The following is a 16,319-nucleotide window of genomic DNA, read 5'->3' as shown; positions in this document are numbered from 1 at the left end:
ATACTTATTTTTATTATTTTTATTATTTTTGCTTGTTTTTTCTTCTTTTATTTATTATCAGCTCGAAAGCTTAGATATTAATATAATTGTAAATTGAAAACCTGAAATTTCCATTGAGAAATCTACCTTTGCTGATAGACAGCCTAAAACTCATATTTACCCACAGCTTTGATCAAAGGCCAGTTTGGCTGTTTACATCCTTGATGGTGACGATGAGGGAAGGATGTACAGAGGCCTTCAGTCTCCATGTTTGGTACGGACCACAGTGCTCCTGTCGTCAGTGTTCGAGAACAAGCGTGTCGTTGAGAGGGATGTTCCGTTTGTGTGAAGGCTGTAGGTTCTATTTATTAAATGTCTACTAATTTATTTATTTTCTAAAAATGTAAGAGAAATTGTTGAATAATTATATTTGTTTCACTCTATAAAAAAGGATTGGGCTACCTTTCACATCATTTCTTCAAATTAGAAGTAAACGAGTACTGCCACAAATTTCATTTCATTGCATTTTTTTTTTCATCTTTGTTTTCTTTAATAGAAAATAGAAAGAATAGATAGAAGCATGGAGAAGCAGGCCAGACACAGAAGCATATCTCCATCTCCAGATGCTCTAGGAGGCTACTGTACTACCGTTTGAAATAACATGACTACATCGATTCCAAAATCCCAGAATTCATGTTTGTTTTCTATTTTGATTGGACAAAACTAGTACATTACCATTGCGTAGATCTATCACTGTTGTAGATATTGGTAGAACAAGTGTTTTTCTCTGTAGGTAGCTGGATTCCATCTCCGACCTCTAATCATAGGCAAATTGCACTTTTCTCATTGTTTAAGTGTTGGTTCGTTCATTTGTGTGTGCTAATGATGATGTAGCCCGTTTTTTGTGTGAGTGTGTGTGTTTTTTATAAACACCCAGTGGCGTTAGATGAATGTCTCACTACATGTGACGATTGAACACTGACATGTAAATATTGAGCTGTTTGACATAGATTGTTAAGAGACAATGCTCTGTTGCTGGGCTTGGATGTTTACCGCTGTGTGACAGCAGTGCGTGTTAGCTGCTAGTGAGAGCCAGATAGAGGCATGTAGGCCAGACACAGAAGCATGTCTATCTCCATCTACAGTTGCTATAGGAGGCTACTGTGCTCCCATATGAAATAACATGAGGACATAAATGACCAAATCCCATAAGCATGTACAGGTGTAATGAAGTCGTTCGAATGGGATTCATTTCCCTTAGTGGATCAATGAAGAAGTAAACACGGAGCAGGTCAGAGACACCCCACGGCATGGTCCTTTTTAGCCAGGTTCCTTTCCTTCAGGCTTTCATAATCTGGATTGATCTGGATTAGCCAGAATTAGGCGTGCTGGTGGGAATAAGAAGGGAATCTTGTCAGGGAGATCATGTGGAAAGATCAGACACCACGCGTGTGCTGTAGCACATCCTCCTCAGAGGTTCCCAGAACAGCGTTATACACTACTCTGACTGCGTTTTCTGCTTAAGAGCATGGCATTTATAAATAATAAATTTTGGGTTGAGACATGTCTTAACAGTTAAATATGTATATACAGTATGTTTGTTACATGTACTGTTTTGTTGCTTTGACTTTTGACTATGTTTGTTTTTTTGTCCTGTTTGGAGGTCCTCTGTTGAAGTAATATGTTTGTGTGTTAACACTTCAGCCATCTAACCCTAGGCTATGAGGGAATCGAGTACATGTATAGTTGCAGTTGTTGTCATAGTTATGCATGCAGCAAAACACAATATGCTGGACTTCATTCATCAAGTTTGTACTACATTAATCACAGTTGAACACTTACAATATGTTCTGTTTTACATTTTACAGTATTTTCTGCAGACATCATAATAACCAAGGTACCATAGAATTCCTGCCAACTGCCATTGTATTCATGTACTTAATACAAAAATATTGAAATGCTATGTGCATTGCAAAATGGTGTCTCATTAAAAAAAAAAAAAAAAACACTACAAAAAACAATGATTCTATTATTCCCAGAAGGCATGGATTTTGAGTCACTGCCACTATATCCCTTTTATGGTCTACAGTGTGCCCTATCAACCCTGCATAGTCAGTCAGGTGGAGGTGACAGTAGGGCAGGTGACTTTGTCGGGGTGGAGGTTGACAGTCGCCAGGGTTGTCTAGATCTGAACCCTGCTTCCTGTCACCAGCGTGTGTGTGTTTGGGCGGGTGTGTGTGTGGGGGGGGGGTGTTGGGGTGTTGTCAGCTTGGCCTGGGGTCCTTGGACACGAGCCCCCCTCTGCCAGAACAAGAGGCCTCTCCACAGGGTCAGCTGCTGGCCCTAAAGGGGTCCAGTCACCCATGACTTAATGCCTCCGGGTCTCATTGTCCCTCAGGGCTGTTGGTTTTACAGGCCCATTCACTCAATTGCCCCCAAAAGGAGGGGCGTAAGGCCCAGGCGACCTGCCTTCTGCTGGAGCAACATACACACATACACAAACACACATACACACAAACACACACACACACAAACACACACACGTACACTAAATCAATCTGCCTTCCCCTTCTCTCTCTCTCACACATTCGTATCGCCAGCCGGACATGAGCCATTTCTGCTGAGTGGTCCGCACTCAAGCCTGAAAGATGTCACAGACCCATTGCCTCTTAATTGGTTATTGGCAGCAGCCCGTAGCTGCTAATGTTGACTGGATGCATTGTTTTAGTCCAGCGGAGAATTATTGACTCAGCTTGTCCGCAACACCTGTTGCATAACACAGTCATGTGTGCGTCCATTGTTTTATGCATTTATAGTAGTAGATATTCATTCGCTAACAACTCATTCAGTCATTTCAAGGCAACATTTTTCTCTCCCTCATCTTAAAACATAATAAACTGTTGCAGGGATTGTTTGTGTGTGTGTGTGTGTGTGTGTGTGTTGCTATATCCTGTGTTTGTGTTGTACTAGACCTATCACTGTAAGTAGGCCATGCATGATACAGTAGAATAGATGAATGAATGTGTTTCATGGAGCTGACCAGCGACAGTCAGTAGTAGTGGCCATGTGAAGACACTAGCTGAGAGAATACACCCCTTTTCATTTGTGTTTATACTAGCCACACTTCTGTGTGTGTGTGTGTGTGTGTGTGTGTGTGTGTGTGTGTGTGCGTGCGTGCGCGTGTGTCTGTGTGTGTGTGTGTTGGGTTGGATTGCCTTTTACCGATGTGTATGTGTGTGTTTACTTGTGTTTACATGTGCATGTGTATGTGTTCAGTGAAGAAACAGCATGTGTCAGGGTTTGGGCCCCTACGATAACCCACACACCCACACACACACACACACACACACACACACACACACACAGCCTTTGTGTGTGCCAGACAGCAGATGGCAACTCATTATAGGGCTGACAGGACAGTCATCTGGCAGGCACCCTGTTAGGCTCCGCCCCCAACACCCAGCGGACCAGTGCAAGGCCGGGACACTTCAGGCGGGAAATAACAGCTCTGCGTGTGTGTGTGTGTGTGTGTGCGTGTGCGTGTGCGTGTGTGTGTGTGTGCGTGTGTGTGCGTGTGCGTGTGGTGTGTGTGTGTGCGTGTGTGTGCGTGTGCGTGTGCGTGTGTGTGTGGTGTGTGTATGTGTGTGCGTGTGTGTGTGTGTGTGTATATGTTGGACCTGTACTGTATATAGGTCAATGTTTCCACTACCCCTGTGTGTGTGTGTGTGTGTGTGTGTGTGTGTGTGTTATTTCTGTGTGAGGTTAACCAGGCTCAGATACAGTATACATGAATGCTAGCCTAGCCTAGCATGTGGGGCTTGACTAATAGATTTAATCGTAGCAGCTCACCGAATTCATTGACTACAGATTACAATTTATTACATGTTTGTTTGTGGGTCCACAGGCCACTTACAGTCAACTTGCTTTAGGCTATGTTTCTCTCTGTGGTGTCTGTGGACTGTAATTGGAGCCTGCGGGGATGGGTGTGTGTGAGAGTGTGTGTGTGTGTGTGTGTTCTTGGGGTGTCGAGGGGCCTTGTTGAATAGGCATTGAGGACAGAGAGTATTAGGGAAAGAGGGTTGGGGTGGGGCAAGGTCAGGTTTTAGGTTTGGTCTACTCTGCCTACCTAGCATCTGCTGCATCACAGGTGAGATGGGGAGGTAACAGGAGTCAGGCAGGGGAACAATCCGTCCTCCATAAGATAACCCCCCCCCCACCCCCACACACACACTCACACACACTCTGTAGTCAGCCCAGCTCAATTGTTGCCTCTCTAAGCAAACTACTGCCCTCACAGTCATCTCCTGTTAAGGCTCCCTGTAGCAATATTACTACATAACATTTAGCTATCCCCAAAAAATAATCTGTAAATGTTTGTTTTATTAAAACCACATTTACATAGTCAATGGGTCCTATTCTTTACCCTCGCAATGCAGTATGGTTAAAATTCTAAATGAGTATTATCACAGCAACTCATTACTTTTTTTCAGTAATGCACGCAGTAACGCACGCACGCACGCACGCACACACACACACACACACACACACACACACACACACACACACACACACACACACACACACACACACACACACACTGTGTCTGTCATTTACTAAAACTGGAATAATCCAGATTGCAGAGCCTTAGTGCATGTGGCAGAGAGAGTGGCAGAGTCAGCCCTGGATTAAGGCTGATTAAAGCGCTGAATGAAAGACCAAATGAATGAAGGAGAGGCCAGGGGGAGAAAGCTGCTCTCCTCTCTGACTGGTTAAGTCTCTCTCAGCAGATGGCTGTGGCAGGTTTTCAGCCTAAAACCCCCCAATGTCAAATAAAAATAAGAAGCAAGTAAACGTGTTTATAATCTCTATTGCCCTTCCCGTTTCAACCTTACAGAGTCTCCAACTCACTAAGAAAATGTACTATACATATATACTGTATATACTGTATGTAAATAACGGCTAGCTCAGCGTTTGAGGTTTAGCACCAGTAAGAACGTGTGAGTCTCACTGTGGAGTCACTTTACGTCCAGCCGCACACCCACGATCATCAGTCAATGAGATGGCCCCCCATAAAATGGCCCCTATTAGAATAGATCATTCCAATATGACCAAACACTGCGGTGGGCGTGTCCGAGTCCCATAGAGGTCAAGGTTAGGGTTAGGATCGGAGACAGCAGTGCACTTGTGTCCTCCCATAGGATCCATTCTTCAGCCCTACCCTGTTGAGGTCCTGCTGAGTAGACATGCTGGGAGGCACCACTGAGGACTGTGTGGAGCCACTGAGAGCTGTTTAAGCGTTGCTGGGGCAACCCTCACAATAATGATGCCATTTCCTTTGGCAGTGCTTTCAACACGCCTCAATCACACTTCCTTTCGCTTGAGAGGTTGTTGTTTTTTTCATCCCTGTAAAATGGGAGCCTGCGCGCATTGAGTGGAAAACGGTGATGTATTTGAACATGCTAGAAATGAGCGGACATCACTCACGAGGAAATGTTTGAACATTTTTTATGAAAAGGATAAAACAAATAAAATAAAGTAAACATTATTTTGCTTAGTTAGTTTAGTTGCTACAAAGTGAAAACAGCCTAGTGAAGATGCCAACATGGAACAAGAAAAGCACAGGCAGTCTTATGGGACATTTTTTGGCTATGACTTTTGAAAATATAGTCATAAATCTATCTTTTCCCTCACTTAACCCACAATTTATGGCTTACTCCCACAACCACACACACACACACACACACACACACACACACACGCACACACACACACTTTTGATTCCTTTTGACATTTCATTAACCCCCACACTATTGCCTCTAATTATGCAGCAAGAGGACCAGCCATAGCTACGTACATGATAGTTACTATGGCAACAACTACCTACCCCCGTTGGGGCGGTTCAGAATGTTATCACCTGCCGCCTCCCATCATCCTCCCTCTCTCCTCTACCTCGCCTCCGCACCACATCCAACTCCACCCACCCCACATCTCCTCGGCTGCCCCCAAGAAAAGGCCTCTCAGTTGGGCGTAAAGGCCCTGTTGGTGGCTCCGTGGCTCTCGCTCTTCCTACGGCTTTTGGACAGGATCCTGCGAAAAAGGCTCGGGGTGCTGTGTGCTTGGGGTTGGGCCTGAGGTTGGGGCTGGGGGGGGTGAGGGAGAGGGGTCTGAAGCCTCAGCACCGGGATGGGGCCCTCCCTTTCCCCCGGGCCCCCCTCCACTCCCCCTCCTCCTGCTCTGCTAGGCCTCCTGAGTGCCTGCAGCCTGTGTCCGCTGCGGGACAAAGAGGAAACAACAAACACAAAGGCCCTGTTTATTCCTGGTGACCCAAATTCCACTGCTGCTCGCAGACAAGACAAGTGCAGGGCTGTTTTCGGGAGCTGTGTGTGTGTTTGTGTGTGTGTGTGTGTGTGTGTGTGTGTGTGTGGGGGGGGGGGGGTCTGGCATGCACACACACACACACACACACACACACACACACACACACACACACACACATTCACAGACTGTCACATCTCTAGATCCACCTCCACACACATGGTACAAAGGCACCATGCTGTACAGAATCTCATGTAGCACTAACCACATAGTGGGGCAATTCAAACTGATGATTTGGTATAATTCTTGGAAAAATATCCAACAAGTGTTTAGTGTTTATACTAGCTCTGCCTGAACTGAAAGTTCACTGAGGCACTTCGGACAGCTCTGTTTGATACAGTAAAAAAAAACTCAAACTCAAACTGTTGCTGGTGTGTGAGTGAGCCCCTTCTGTGGTCCTGTGTGCCGTGAGTGAGCAGCAGTGCAGTGAGAGGGAATTGATCAGGGAGGGGGGGGTGTAATCAGTGCGCTTTGTCATCTAATGAGGGATGAGAGGGGCCACCTGTTCAGGGGTGCTGGTTGGGCGGATGAAGGGTGGGGGGGGGGGGGGGGGGGGGGGCATGATGGGTGGAACAGCTGCTGGGGTGTGTGGGTGTGCGTTCTCACGCACTTGTTGTGGGTGGGGGTGAGTTGTGTTTCAGTGTGTGTGTGCGTTCTCACGCACTTGTTGTGGGTGGGGGTGAGTTGTGTTTCAGTGTGTGTGTGCGTTCTCACGCACTTGTTGTGGGTGGGGGTGAGGTGTGTTTCAGTGTGTGTGTGTGTGTGTGTGTGCGTGCTTGCGTGTGTTTGTGTGTGTGTGTGTGTGTGTGTGTGTGTGTGTATGGGTGTGAGTGTGGGTGTGGGTGCATGTGTGCATGCGTGTGTTTGTGTGTGCATGTTATGTGTAATTGTGTTGTTTTTCTCACCCATGGACCCCTGACACACAGGCTGGGGCTGAGCTGCGTCTGGCTAGCGAGCGGCGGAGATCTTTAGCAAGCTCACCGTCATGATCCTTCTGAGAACACAAACAGCAGCCGTGTGTTGGGATGGGATTACCGCTGCCCTGCTCTCCTGCTGTCCTGACCTGAACCGCTGGCAGGCTCTAGGGACTATTCTTACCTGACAAACAGGACTGTGACTTAAGTCTTCAGGGCTATTCATAAAACTGTACAGGATGATGACCGACCGTGTCATTATCTAGTTATCTTGTGATCGGATCAAACAACATTCTTCAAACAACGGCCTTTCATCTTGTATCCATGCTTGAAGAGAATAGTGTCGAATAAAATACAATTTTATAAAAAAGAAAAAAGAATAGAACAGAATAGAATAGAATCAACCTTGAGATGAAAATCTGGCTTTGCCTAACCAGCAGATTATAGAAACATCAGATTATAGAAACATCAGATTATAGAAACGTCAGATTATAGAAACATCATTCATTGATATTGAGGCATCACTAACCTCGCTCAGCTCCGCCACATGAGAGGCAGGGAAGTACCCCTGCTGGCCGCTCTGCAGCCGCCCAAACCACCTCTCCTCCTCGTGTTTGGACAGGACTAGGATGACATCACCCTGAGAGAGCTCCAGCTCATCTGGCCATTGGGGTTTATAATTGAGTGATACCACCATCTAGAGGACAAAGTAGCAATTACACCGTCCAGGCATATTAATCCCTAATACAATGTTGTGTCCTCCCCTCTGTAGTGGATAATGATTATAGTTATGCCATGTGATTATCAAAACAGTGTCATGTTCAAAGCTCTTGCTCAGTCATCAGTTGTTACATCACTGGTGTCTGCAGCCCACTGATCACCGGCTCTCTGGATGGAGAATATAAGGCTCAGTATCTAAAGAGTTGATGATTAGGTGTCTAAAGACAAATGTGACGGAGGCATGGCCTCGTCGTTAAAAAGAAACCCTGAATGTTCAGCAGAAGTGCACACATCTGTTCTTTTAAAAAAATGTTGATGTTTGTCAGAAGAATGACATAACTGCTAAACCAACGAGAGCTTTGCTGAAGTACAATCCTCACCAATTGATGTCATTTTGCTTGAATATCTGTCACAAACTATAGGGGCTTGCATGTGATTATCCATAATGATTTGAGGATGAATTGAGGAGCAACTCTACCCAAGTATTTGTAGATAGTACGTCATTTTCATAAGATTTGATGCACTTTCTCAGAGTACAGGTATGTCTGAGAAATGTGTTCAAACAACAAGAACAGCATAAGAACTTGCCATCTCAGCCTTTATGTCTGCAGCATGTCTGTAGCGACATCTCCCCCTGGTCACTGTCAACCAATGAGAGATGAATCAGAAAAAAAGAGCTCACAAAGAAACACTCACAAAGAACAATAGTCTGCTTGTTTTCGGTACCTTTACCGTTAGCACAACCAAAGCAATAAAAGGATGAACAAATGTAATGTCCATGAATATGATACTTTCAGACTGTTTATGAGGACAACTGTGAGACTGTACACACATTAAAAACGATGTTTAATAATCATCTAAATGTCTTAATGAGGCTTCAGGAGTATGTTGCTACTCACCTTGTGGGGAGAGGACTGTGGTGAAGACCTCAAAGTTGTCATTAGTCTGCCTGTAGATGGGCTGCATCCTGACGGACTGACCTACAGTGACGGAGGCTCCTGTGGACTCACTCTCTGCCTTAAATAATCACAGGTGACTAATCCTCCTGCAGCACTTACTGTAGCAGAGAACACACACACACACACACACACACACACACACACACACACACACACGCGCACACACACACACACACACACACACACACACACACACACACACACACACACACACACACACACACACACACACACACACACACACACAAATACATGACACATGTACAAATATGCAGAATAACACAGAAAGCCTACTGTACTATTAGTTAAACCATTTCAAACACATTATGTAATGTTGTCATTTTCGTAAGATTTGATGCACTTTGATTTATATACTAGTAAATCAAGTATTAAGACATGCACACACTTTAAAACACAGGGCATCAAAACGTTGTTTACTGTCCCAACGTCCATTGAACTGGTTAATCCTGTCGTGCTCTGGTGGACCTCCAGCCCCCCCCTCTATAAGATCATGCTTGACCACCTCAGCCTGTCAGCACCTCAGTATAATGTCTTTGCCTATTGTCCTCCCGCCATCTGGCCAGAGACATGAGGTGGAGACTGAAGCCTATGCTATGCTAGCCCAACATGGATCAACATTCATAATTTCACGTCAGAGCGACCTGATTGATTTCGGTGTCCCATTTTTCAGTGGTCATAGGACATAGATGAATGGAGTTTTGACTGGGCCTGGACCACTCAACAGATGGTCCCCCCCCCCACACACACACACACACACAGACACACACACACAGACACACACACACACACACACACACACACACACACACACACACACACACACACACACACACACCTCTAGTGCATCGGGGCTTTGCTGTGAGTTTGTGACAGCAGTCAAACAGCATCATCCATCAAGAAAGAAGGAGATTATGCAGTCATTTAGAAAAAGAAGAAAAAAAATAGATAGTAATAGTACAAAAGCATACAATGTAAGAATCAAATGAATGTTATTATTGAGTCGCTCTTTGAGAGAAAGGCAGCAGGAGGTAGTGGTGGAAAGGGATACATTTTTCAACTCCATTAGAATACTGTTGATTAAAACATATTTTACCTATTTAAAGAGGCAATCGTGGATTCAAACAACAGCAAAGAGGTCACCCGCCACTTTCTTGGTAAACAGCTGAAGGATGGGGCTGGAGAAATGTTACCACTCTCAAATTCATAGACGGAGCTATGGATGCAAGGACTGACCATCCATTTTTAAGCTATACAGTATTTGTTTATACTTACATTGTTTGAAGCAGTGGAGTAAAATAAGCTTATATTTTGTGTTCTAATGTGGTAAGACAGTTGAACTAAGCTCATGAGGCATTTCTAAGATATATTGATATAGAATCAATGTTTAAGTCTGACTGTCTACTCTATTCATGAAATAATCCATACAACCAAATACAGTTGCTTGCCAACCGAATACTTTCAAATAGAAATGAGAAAATAGCATAAACTTCCCCTTTACTGTGTTGAATATCTTCTATATTTACTGTATTGTGAGAGGAGGTAATAGTTCTGGTGGCCTGTCAGGAAATACAAATGGCCAGGGATTATGAAACATTGAGACGTGCACTTAGACACACATCTAAATGGATTGGACACCTGATTAACCTCATTGACATTCTTAACCTGCTAGCATTAGATTGGATTCACTAACCTCTGATTCAATCTCTTCTCAGTAGCACCTACACTAGCCACTCCGACTGGAATGTGTCCATATTTAATTTAATGTAGTCTAGTGTAGAGATGCTTGACAAGGATGATGAAAGTATTGATTACATTTAGGGACATTTTTCATTTCAGCATAATTAATTCATAATTCATAATTAATTACATGAATTAGCATAATGGAGAGTTTGAATATTGGCAAGAAATTTCACATTCACCAAAACATGATGATGTTATTTCCTAACACATGTAACTTGTGGGTGTCGGCTGAAATGTTGGCCTGGCAGAGTGAAGGGAAAGCTGACCCGAGTTAAGACAGTTTAGTGTGCTAGCTCACACTGGGATGCTGCCAAAGCCCTGTCTTTACATAACCAACAGCACTGCTAAGCTGATTAGCGGACAGTTCTGGATGAACTGGATAGTTCTTGGAAAGCCCAGCAACATTTGTGAGACAAGCTACGGTATTATTTTCAAAGTTAAGGTTAAATTATTGTTATTCTTACCACATTGATGAGAATGTGGCAAGGCATCTGCACTAAACCCATATTGAACAGCTTATTGCTGTTATAAATGTAATGACTATTTGCACAGGCAGGCAGGGACGCTACCTCAGTAGGGTCAAACAGAAAATGCAGGGTTTTTGTTTCAACACTATTAAAGCATTTGAATTAATTGAACGTTCTTTAAGTTCTGGAGGCCAATGCATCTAGTCCTAAAAGCCAGTGGTTACTGGATGGACTGAGAGACAGTACAGTACAGTTCCACTAAACACAGCAACAATGATGGATTCCATTGCATTACTCTGAGTAGGGGAGTTCACATCACCCGCACCCCCTTACATATTATGCGCCTCTGTCATTGTATGTGTAAGGGGCAAATCTAATACATACTGACCGGCTGATCAATATTCCTGGGAGGACTCAACAATGGAACAATAGCAGACCTTCAGGGACCCACATGTCATTTAAATGTCCACTGTTTTGTGTTGATGTCAGCTGGCCAGTAGGGATATCTATATGGGAATCTACAGAGTAATTGCTCAGGTAGTGCACACAAATAGGAGTAAAACAATAGCCACACCACAGTATATTGAATGGAAACAATTGCGTGCACATGGCTGAGACATCTTGAATGAAGCAAACAAGACCATGGATATACTTTGAAGTTTATTTTATTTTTATTTTTTTTCTGATGAAATGGGTACACATGGACAAAATGTGTACCCAAATGTACATTGACAAATATACTAGTAATTAAGGACAGGTGAAATACGTTCATTACATAGAACCTCATATATTATTTACAACTTGCATGACAGTTCAGCCCAAAAAGAAATGTGCACCAGCACACAAGGCAAGAAAACAAGGGTTATGTTCATTTCTCCACGACAAAACTTGACAGTTATGAAAACAGTCACTTCATACTTTACAGTTCGATATTTGTGACATGAATTGTACTCTTTGGGTACCTAATATGTTGACCATTTAGCTGAGTATTGTGTACTTGTGTATTGGGATGTAATAAAAGCCATCCTGATTCTGACACGGCACTTGTGGATCACCATGCAAAGTTCAAGACAGCCCCTAGCGCTTTCCAGGCTTTCCAGCCACTCGTTTGCCTCCAGACCCTGGGCCTCTACCCGCTGCTCCTTTACCACCTCCTTTGCCACCTCCTTTACCACCTGCAAATTTACTACCCCCGGACGGTTTGCCCTTCCCACCCCCCGCAAATTTACCCCCAGACGCGTTGCCTTTCCCACCACCCTTTCCTCCTTTTCCAGAGAAGTTACCCCCCTTGCGTCCCTTCTTTCCCTTATATTTGGCTGTTCGCTCCTCCCGGTCCTCCTCTCGCATTTGCTTGTTGACGGCTTTGGTGACATCGAGCCTAGGTTTCTTGCTGTCCATTATATTCAACAGATCCAGTTGTTTCTGCCTTTCACTGGAGAAGTCACCGATGAGGGGTTGGAACTTCCTCTTCTTGCCTGTTTTCTGGGCTTTCTCCTTCGGTAGACGGTCTTGGAACTTCCCCACCGAGGCGGTGGACACCTTGCACACATCGACAGCCCGAGCCAAGTCCGTTTTTGATGGCGCGGTAGTGGGCGTCAGTCCAACACCTGCAGGGTATATACAGGAATCTTGAGGTTAATTTCAATACCTTTCTAAGACTTTTTAAAGACCTTGTCAATATTTTTCCAGACCTCACCGCCACTTTGAGCTGTAACCGTTGACATCAGTGACACCTTTAACTTAACAGCTTTAGTTTGCAATAGACTACTAGACCACTATCATACAACACAATTTCCAATTCATCTTTGTTTTTTAATAAAACTAATAAATTCACAAACTTTTACTAAAAGTTTTTAGGACTCAAACTCTTTGTACAGAGTCTAATTCAGAAAAATACCAACAAAATTCAAGACCTCATAAAATCATGATAATAAGACTTTTTAATACTTCGTGAGCTTAGAATGATAAGGTTCTATCTCCGTTTAGGGCAGTTCGGAGATATTGAGCGTCAAAGTTTTTACATTCCATTATGTTTTGTGAGATGGAACCTTTGTATTTTATGAATTACTAACTCAAAAATGTCAACATTTTAAAAATAACACCACACAGGCATTAATAAACACCTAATGGATCAGATTATGTAAAAAACCTCAATTTTGACAAAAATGGAGATAGAACCTTATAATTCTAACGTCACGACTTATTAAGGGTCTTGATTTCCCCCAAATCGATTAATCAACTTTCAATACTTTTCAAGACACCGCGGACACCCTGACCTGGTACTTTGATCTTCTGTGACCGGGCGATGTTCCTCAGGCGGTTCAGCTCGTTCTTGGCCACCCTCTCCTTCTTGGCTTTGTTGCGCTTGGCGAACTGGTCCTCGTTGGGGTCCGCGGTGACGGGCACCTCGATCAGCCACTCCTTGGTGTCGTCCTTGGCCCTCTGGTAGCCCCACCGGCGCTTCCACTCCTTGGCCACATCGTCCCACACCATGTTGGTCTTCTTTTTCTTCTGAATCCCCTTCAGCTTGGCGAACTCTTCCCATTTAGTCGCGGCTTTCACCTTGGGAGGGAGCTTCTCTCTGGGCAGTACGGTGGTGGGATCGGGCAGTTTGACCACGATCACCTCCTGGACCCTCTCGGTCGGGTGTTTCCATATCTCGTTGATTAGCAGCTGAGTGTTGTCCCGGGCCAGCGAGCTCAGGAAGGCCTCTTTATTCTGCTGCCTGAAGCCTCGGATGTCAACGGGGTTCTTGTCATAGGCGAGCAAGTTACCGATGTCAAACTCCAGGTCCTGTTCTTTCTTAACGGTGATGCTTTTCAGTTTTTCCACCTCATCTCTCTCGGCTTTGGCCAGCACGTCTTCTACACTGCACGCTGCCATTTTTCGTTTCTCCAGCGTGTCCGTCCCCACGTGTGTTTGTAAGTGACGTAAAAGGGTCAATCTTTTTTCATTTCCGGGTTGCTCATAATTCGAGAAAAACGTTCCATATCTATCCAGGCGGTGGCGCCAGAGGGTTACTTACGTTCATAATGATAATGATGAATGAATGAATGAATGAATGAATGAATGAATGGTCTTTATTGTCATTGATATAGTACAGGTACCATACAACGAAATTTAGACGGGGGGGGGCTCCCCTGGTGCTTGGAAAAAGACTAAAAACAAGAGGGCCAAGGGTAAAAAAAAAAAGGGAAAAGAGCTGGTTTACATAAATAAAGGCTATGTACACTATCCACTATACTATACTACTATACTATACAAATAAAACACTGTGCTGTACTCTATGCTATGCTATAAATATCCTAACTTTTCCTATCTCTGAACCTTATGTACACAAGGGTTGTCATATTGCACATAGTATTATTGCACATTCATTTAAAGTGTCGCAGTTTGCCGGTTTGAAATGTTCACAGTTGTATTTCAATATTGCACTTATGATTACAATCTAGATGAGTCCTTTCCCAGGATATTTGTATCCCATCACTCCAAATACAGATGGTAGGCCTATATTCTCTGTTCAACATTATTTTCTTCTATCCCCTGACTTGCCTCTTCTTTCTTTAATAGTCTACTTAACTTGCTGCCAACTCCAACATTTTCTCTTGAGTGCCCTCCCAATATTCCCATTTAAAGTGAAAATGAAACAGTTACATTTAACATTAGACTAATAAAGTCGTTTATATATCTTAAAGAATCCATGGTTCCACAATGTATGTAGTAGGCCAACTCAAATCCTCTCAATGCAGTGCAGGGGGGCATGGAAGTACAGTAGGCTACATCCCTCGTCTGGTGTCTGATCAATGTGTGGGCTGAGTGTGGGGTGATGAGAGTGAAATATGAAGGTATATAGATGATATGTAAGAATGTATAGCAAGTGATTTGCACATGTAAAATATGAGTTGCACCTGTATAATCAGTAGTAATTTAGTAGTTGCAAAAAAAGATTTACAAGGCTGTGACTTATTTGGGGAATAAATCCAACAGCACGTGCAAGCCCGTAAAAGACAACAGTTGCAAACATGTAACTTGATGAATACATTCGTGGATGAATTCAATAAGATTTGCAAGCATTAAACTCAACTTGCAACTGGTGAATCTTCTTCTGTGAATCAAAATGATATTTGCCAATGTCAAATCTGCACAATCTGAGCATTCAAGGAATTCTTACAGGAATTTCCCGGGTTTGTTATTCTAGCAAGTATTTTCAAAATGTGTCAATTACGCTCTTCAAAATCTCCTAGAAATATTTGGCTCTCAACAGTGTAATCAGTCTATTAATCAAATGGAAGATGGATAAGAGGCAAGAGTCTCTCTAGCTTCATCTATAAAAGTCGCCTCAACCTATGGTACAATTGCTGATTGTAATTCTGCACGTCAGGCATATCCACCCAAGGGTAACCAACCTTGGTCATTAACCATAGAAATTATAGGGTCATGTTATTTGTATACTACATAATGCATGATATTTTATGGAAACAGCTTCTCTCTATGACTAAAGGTCATTCTGTGTATCCAGACAACTATGTCAAGCCATGACTTCAAGGACTACTGCTACTAGTTCAATAACATGTTTTTTGAATGGGCTGATACTGGAGTGAATTTGTACAGTTAAACTGCATGCATTCTCACCACTCTTCCCAGGCCTGTTAGATGCTAGTTTGTATCCCGTTGTTAATGATCGTCTTGGTTTATGATGGATTTCTTTGGAGACAAGCTGACGAAACCTAAAGTGGGGCTCTAAGCTGTTTGTCATTTACCTGATGTTGTTGGAGGAGCATGGTGAAGCCTACTCAATGTCCCTGCCTTTTCTGACACAGTGTATATATAGCATGCAGTGCAGTATAGCCAATGCACAATAAGGCAGTCCATCTTCACAGTGCTTGGACTTGATGTTCTACATGAGTACCTTCATCATCTGCAGGATGCGGCAGAGGAAACACAGAGCCAACAGAACATAGTGACATTTATTGAGACACATCACAATAACATTTTCGTCGATTTTGTATATTGAAATCCATCAATAAATGGGCAGACGGGAGTGACAAAGCTAGGAATGTTATATTGAAATTACTCATAATAAACAACTCCAAATCTGTCCATGTTTAAAAGACATACTGTAATGATACAACTGTGAAATATTT

At 43.5% G+C, this 16,319-nt stretch overlaps 1 protein-coding gene across 1 annotated transcript; it reads right to left on the bottom strand.

Annotated features, from left to right (window-relative positions):
- Positions 1-12,252: 12,252 nt before the first annotated feature.
- On the bottom strand, positions 12,253-14,058 carry rrs1 (ribosome biogenesis regulator 1 homolog; the record flags this gene model as incomplete). The annotated part of the gene is made up of 2 exons (XM_080543598.1): positions 12,253-12,782; positions 13,452-14,058. 2 exons carry the CDS (start codon positions 14,056-14,058, stop codon positions 12,253-12,255), a joined length of 1,137 nt encoding a protein of 378 aa, XP_080399724.1.
- Between the last annotated feature and the right edge of the window lie 2,261 nt (positions 14,059-16,319).

Source organism: Nansenia antarctica (assembly GCF_963989245.1).
Source record: "Nansenia antarctica genome assembly, chromosome: 12".
In the NCBI taxonomy this organism is placed as follows: domain Eukaryota; kingdom Metazoa; phylum Chordata; class Actinopteri; order Argentiniformes; family Microstomatidae; genus Nansenia; species Nansenia antarctica.
Note: the sequence above shows the minus strand (reverse complement) of the source record. Positions and strands in the feature narration are given on the sequence as shown.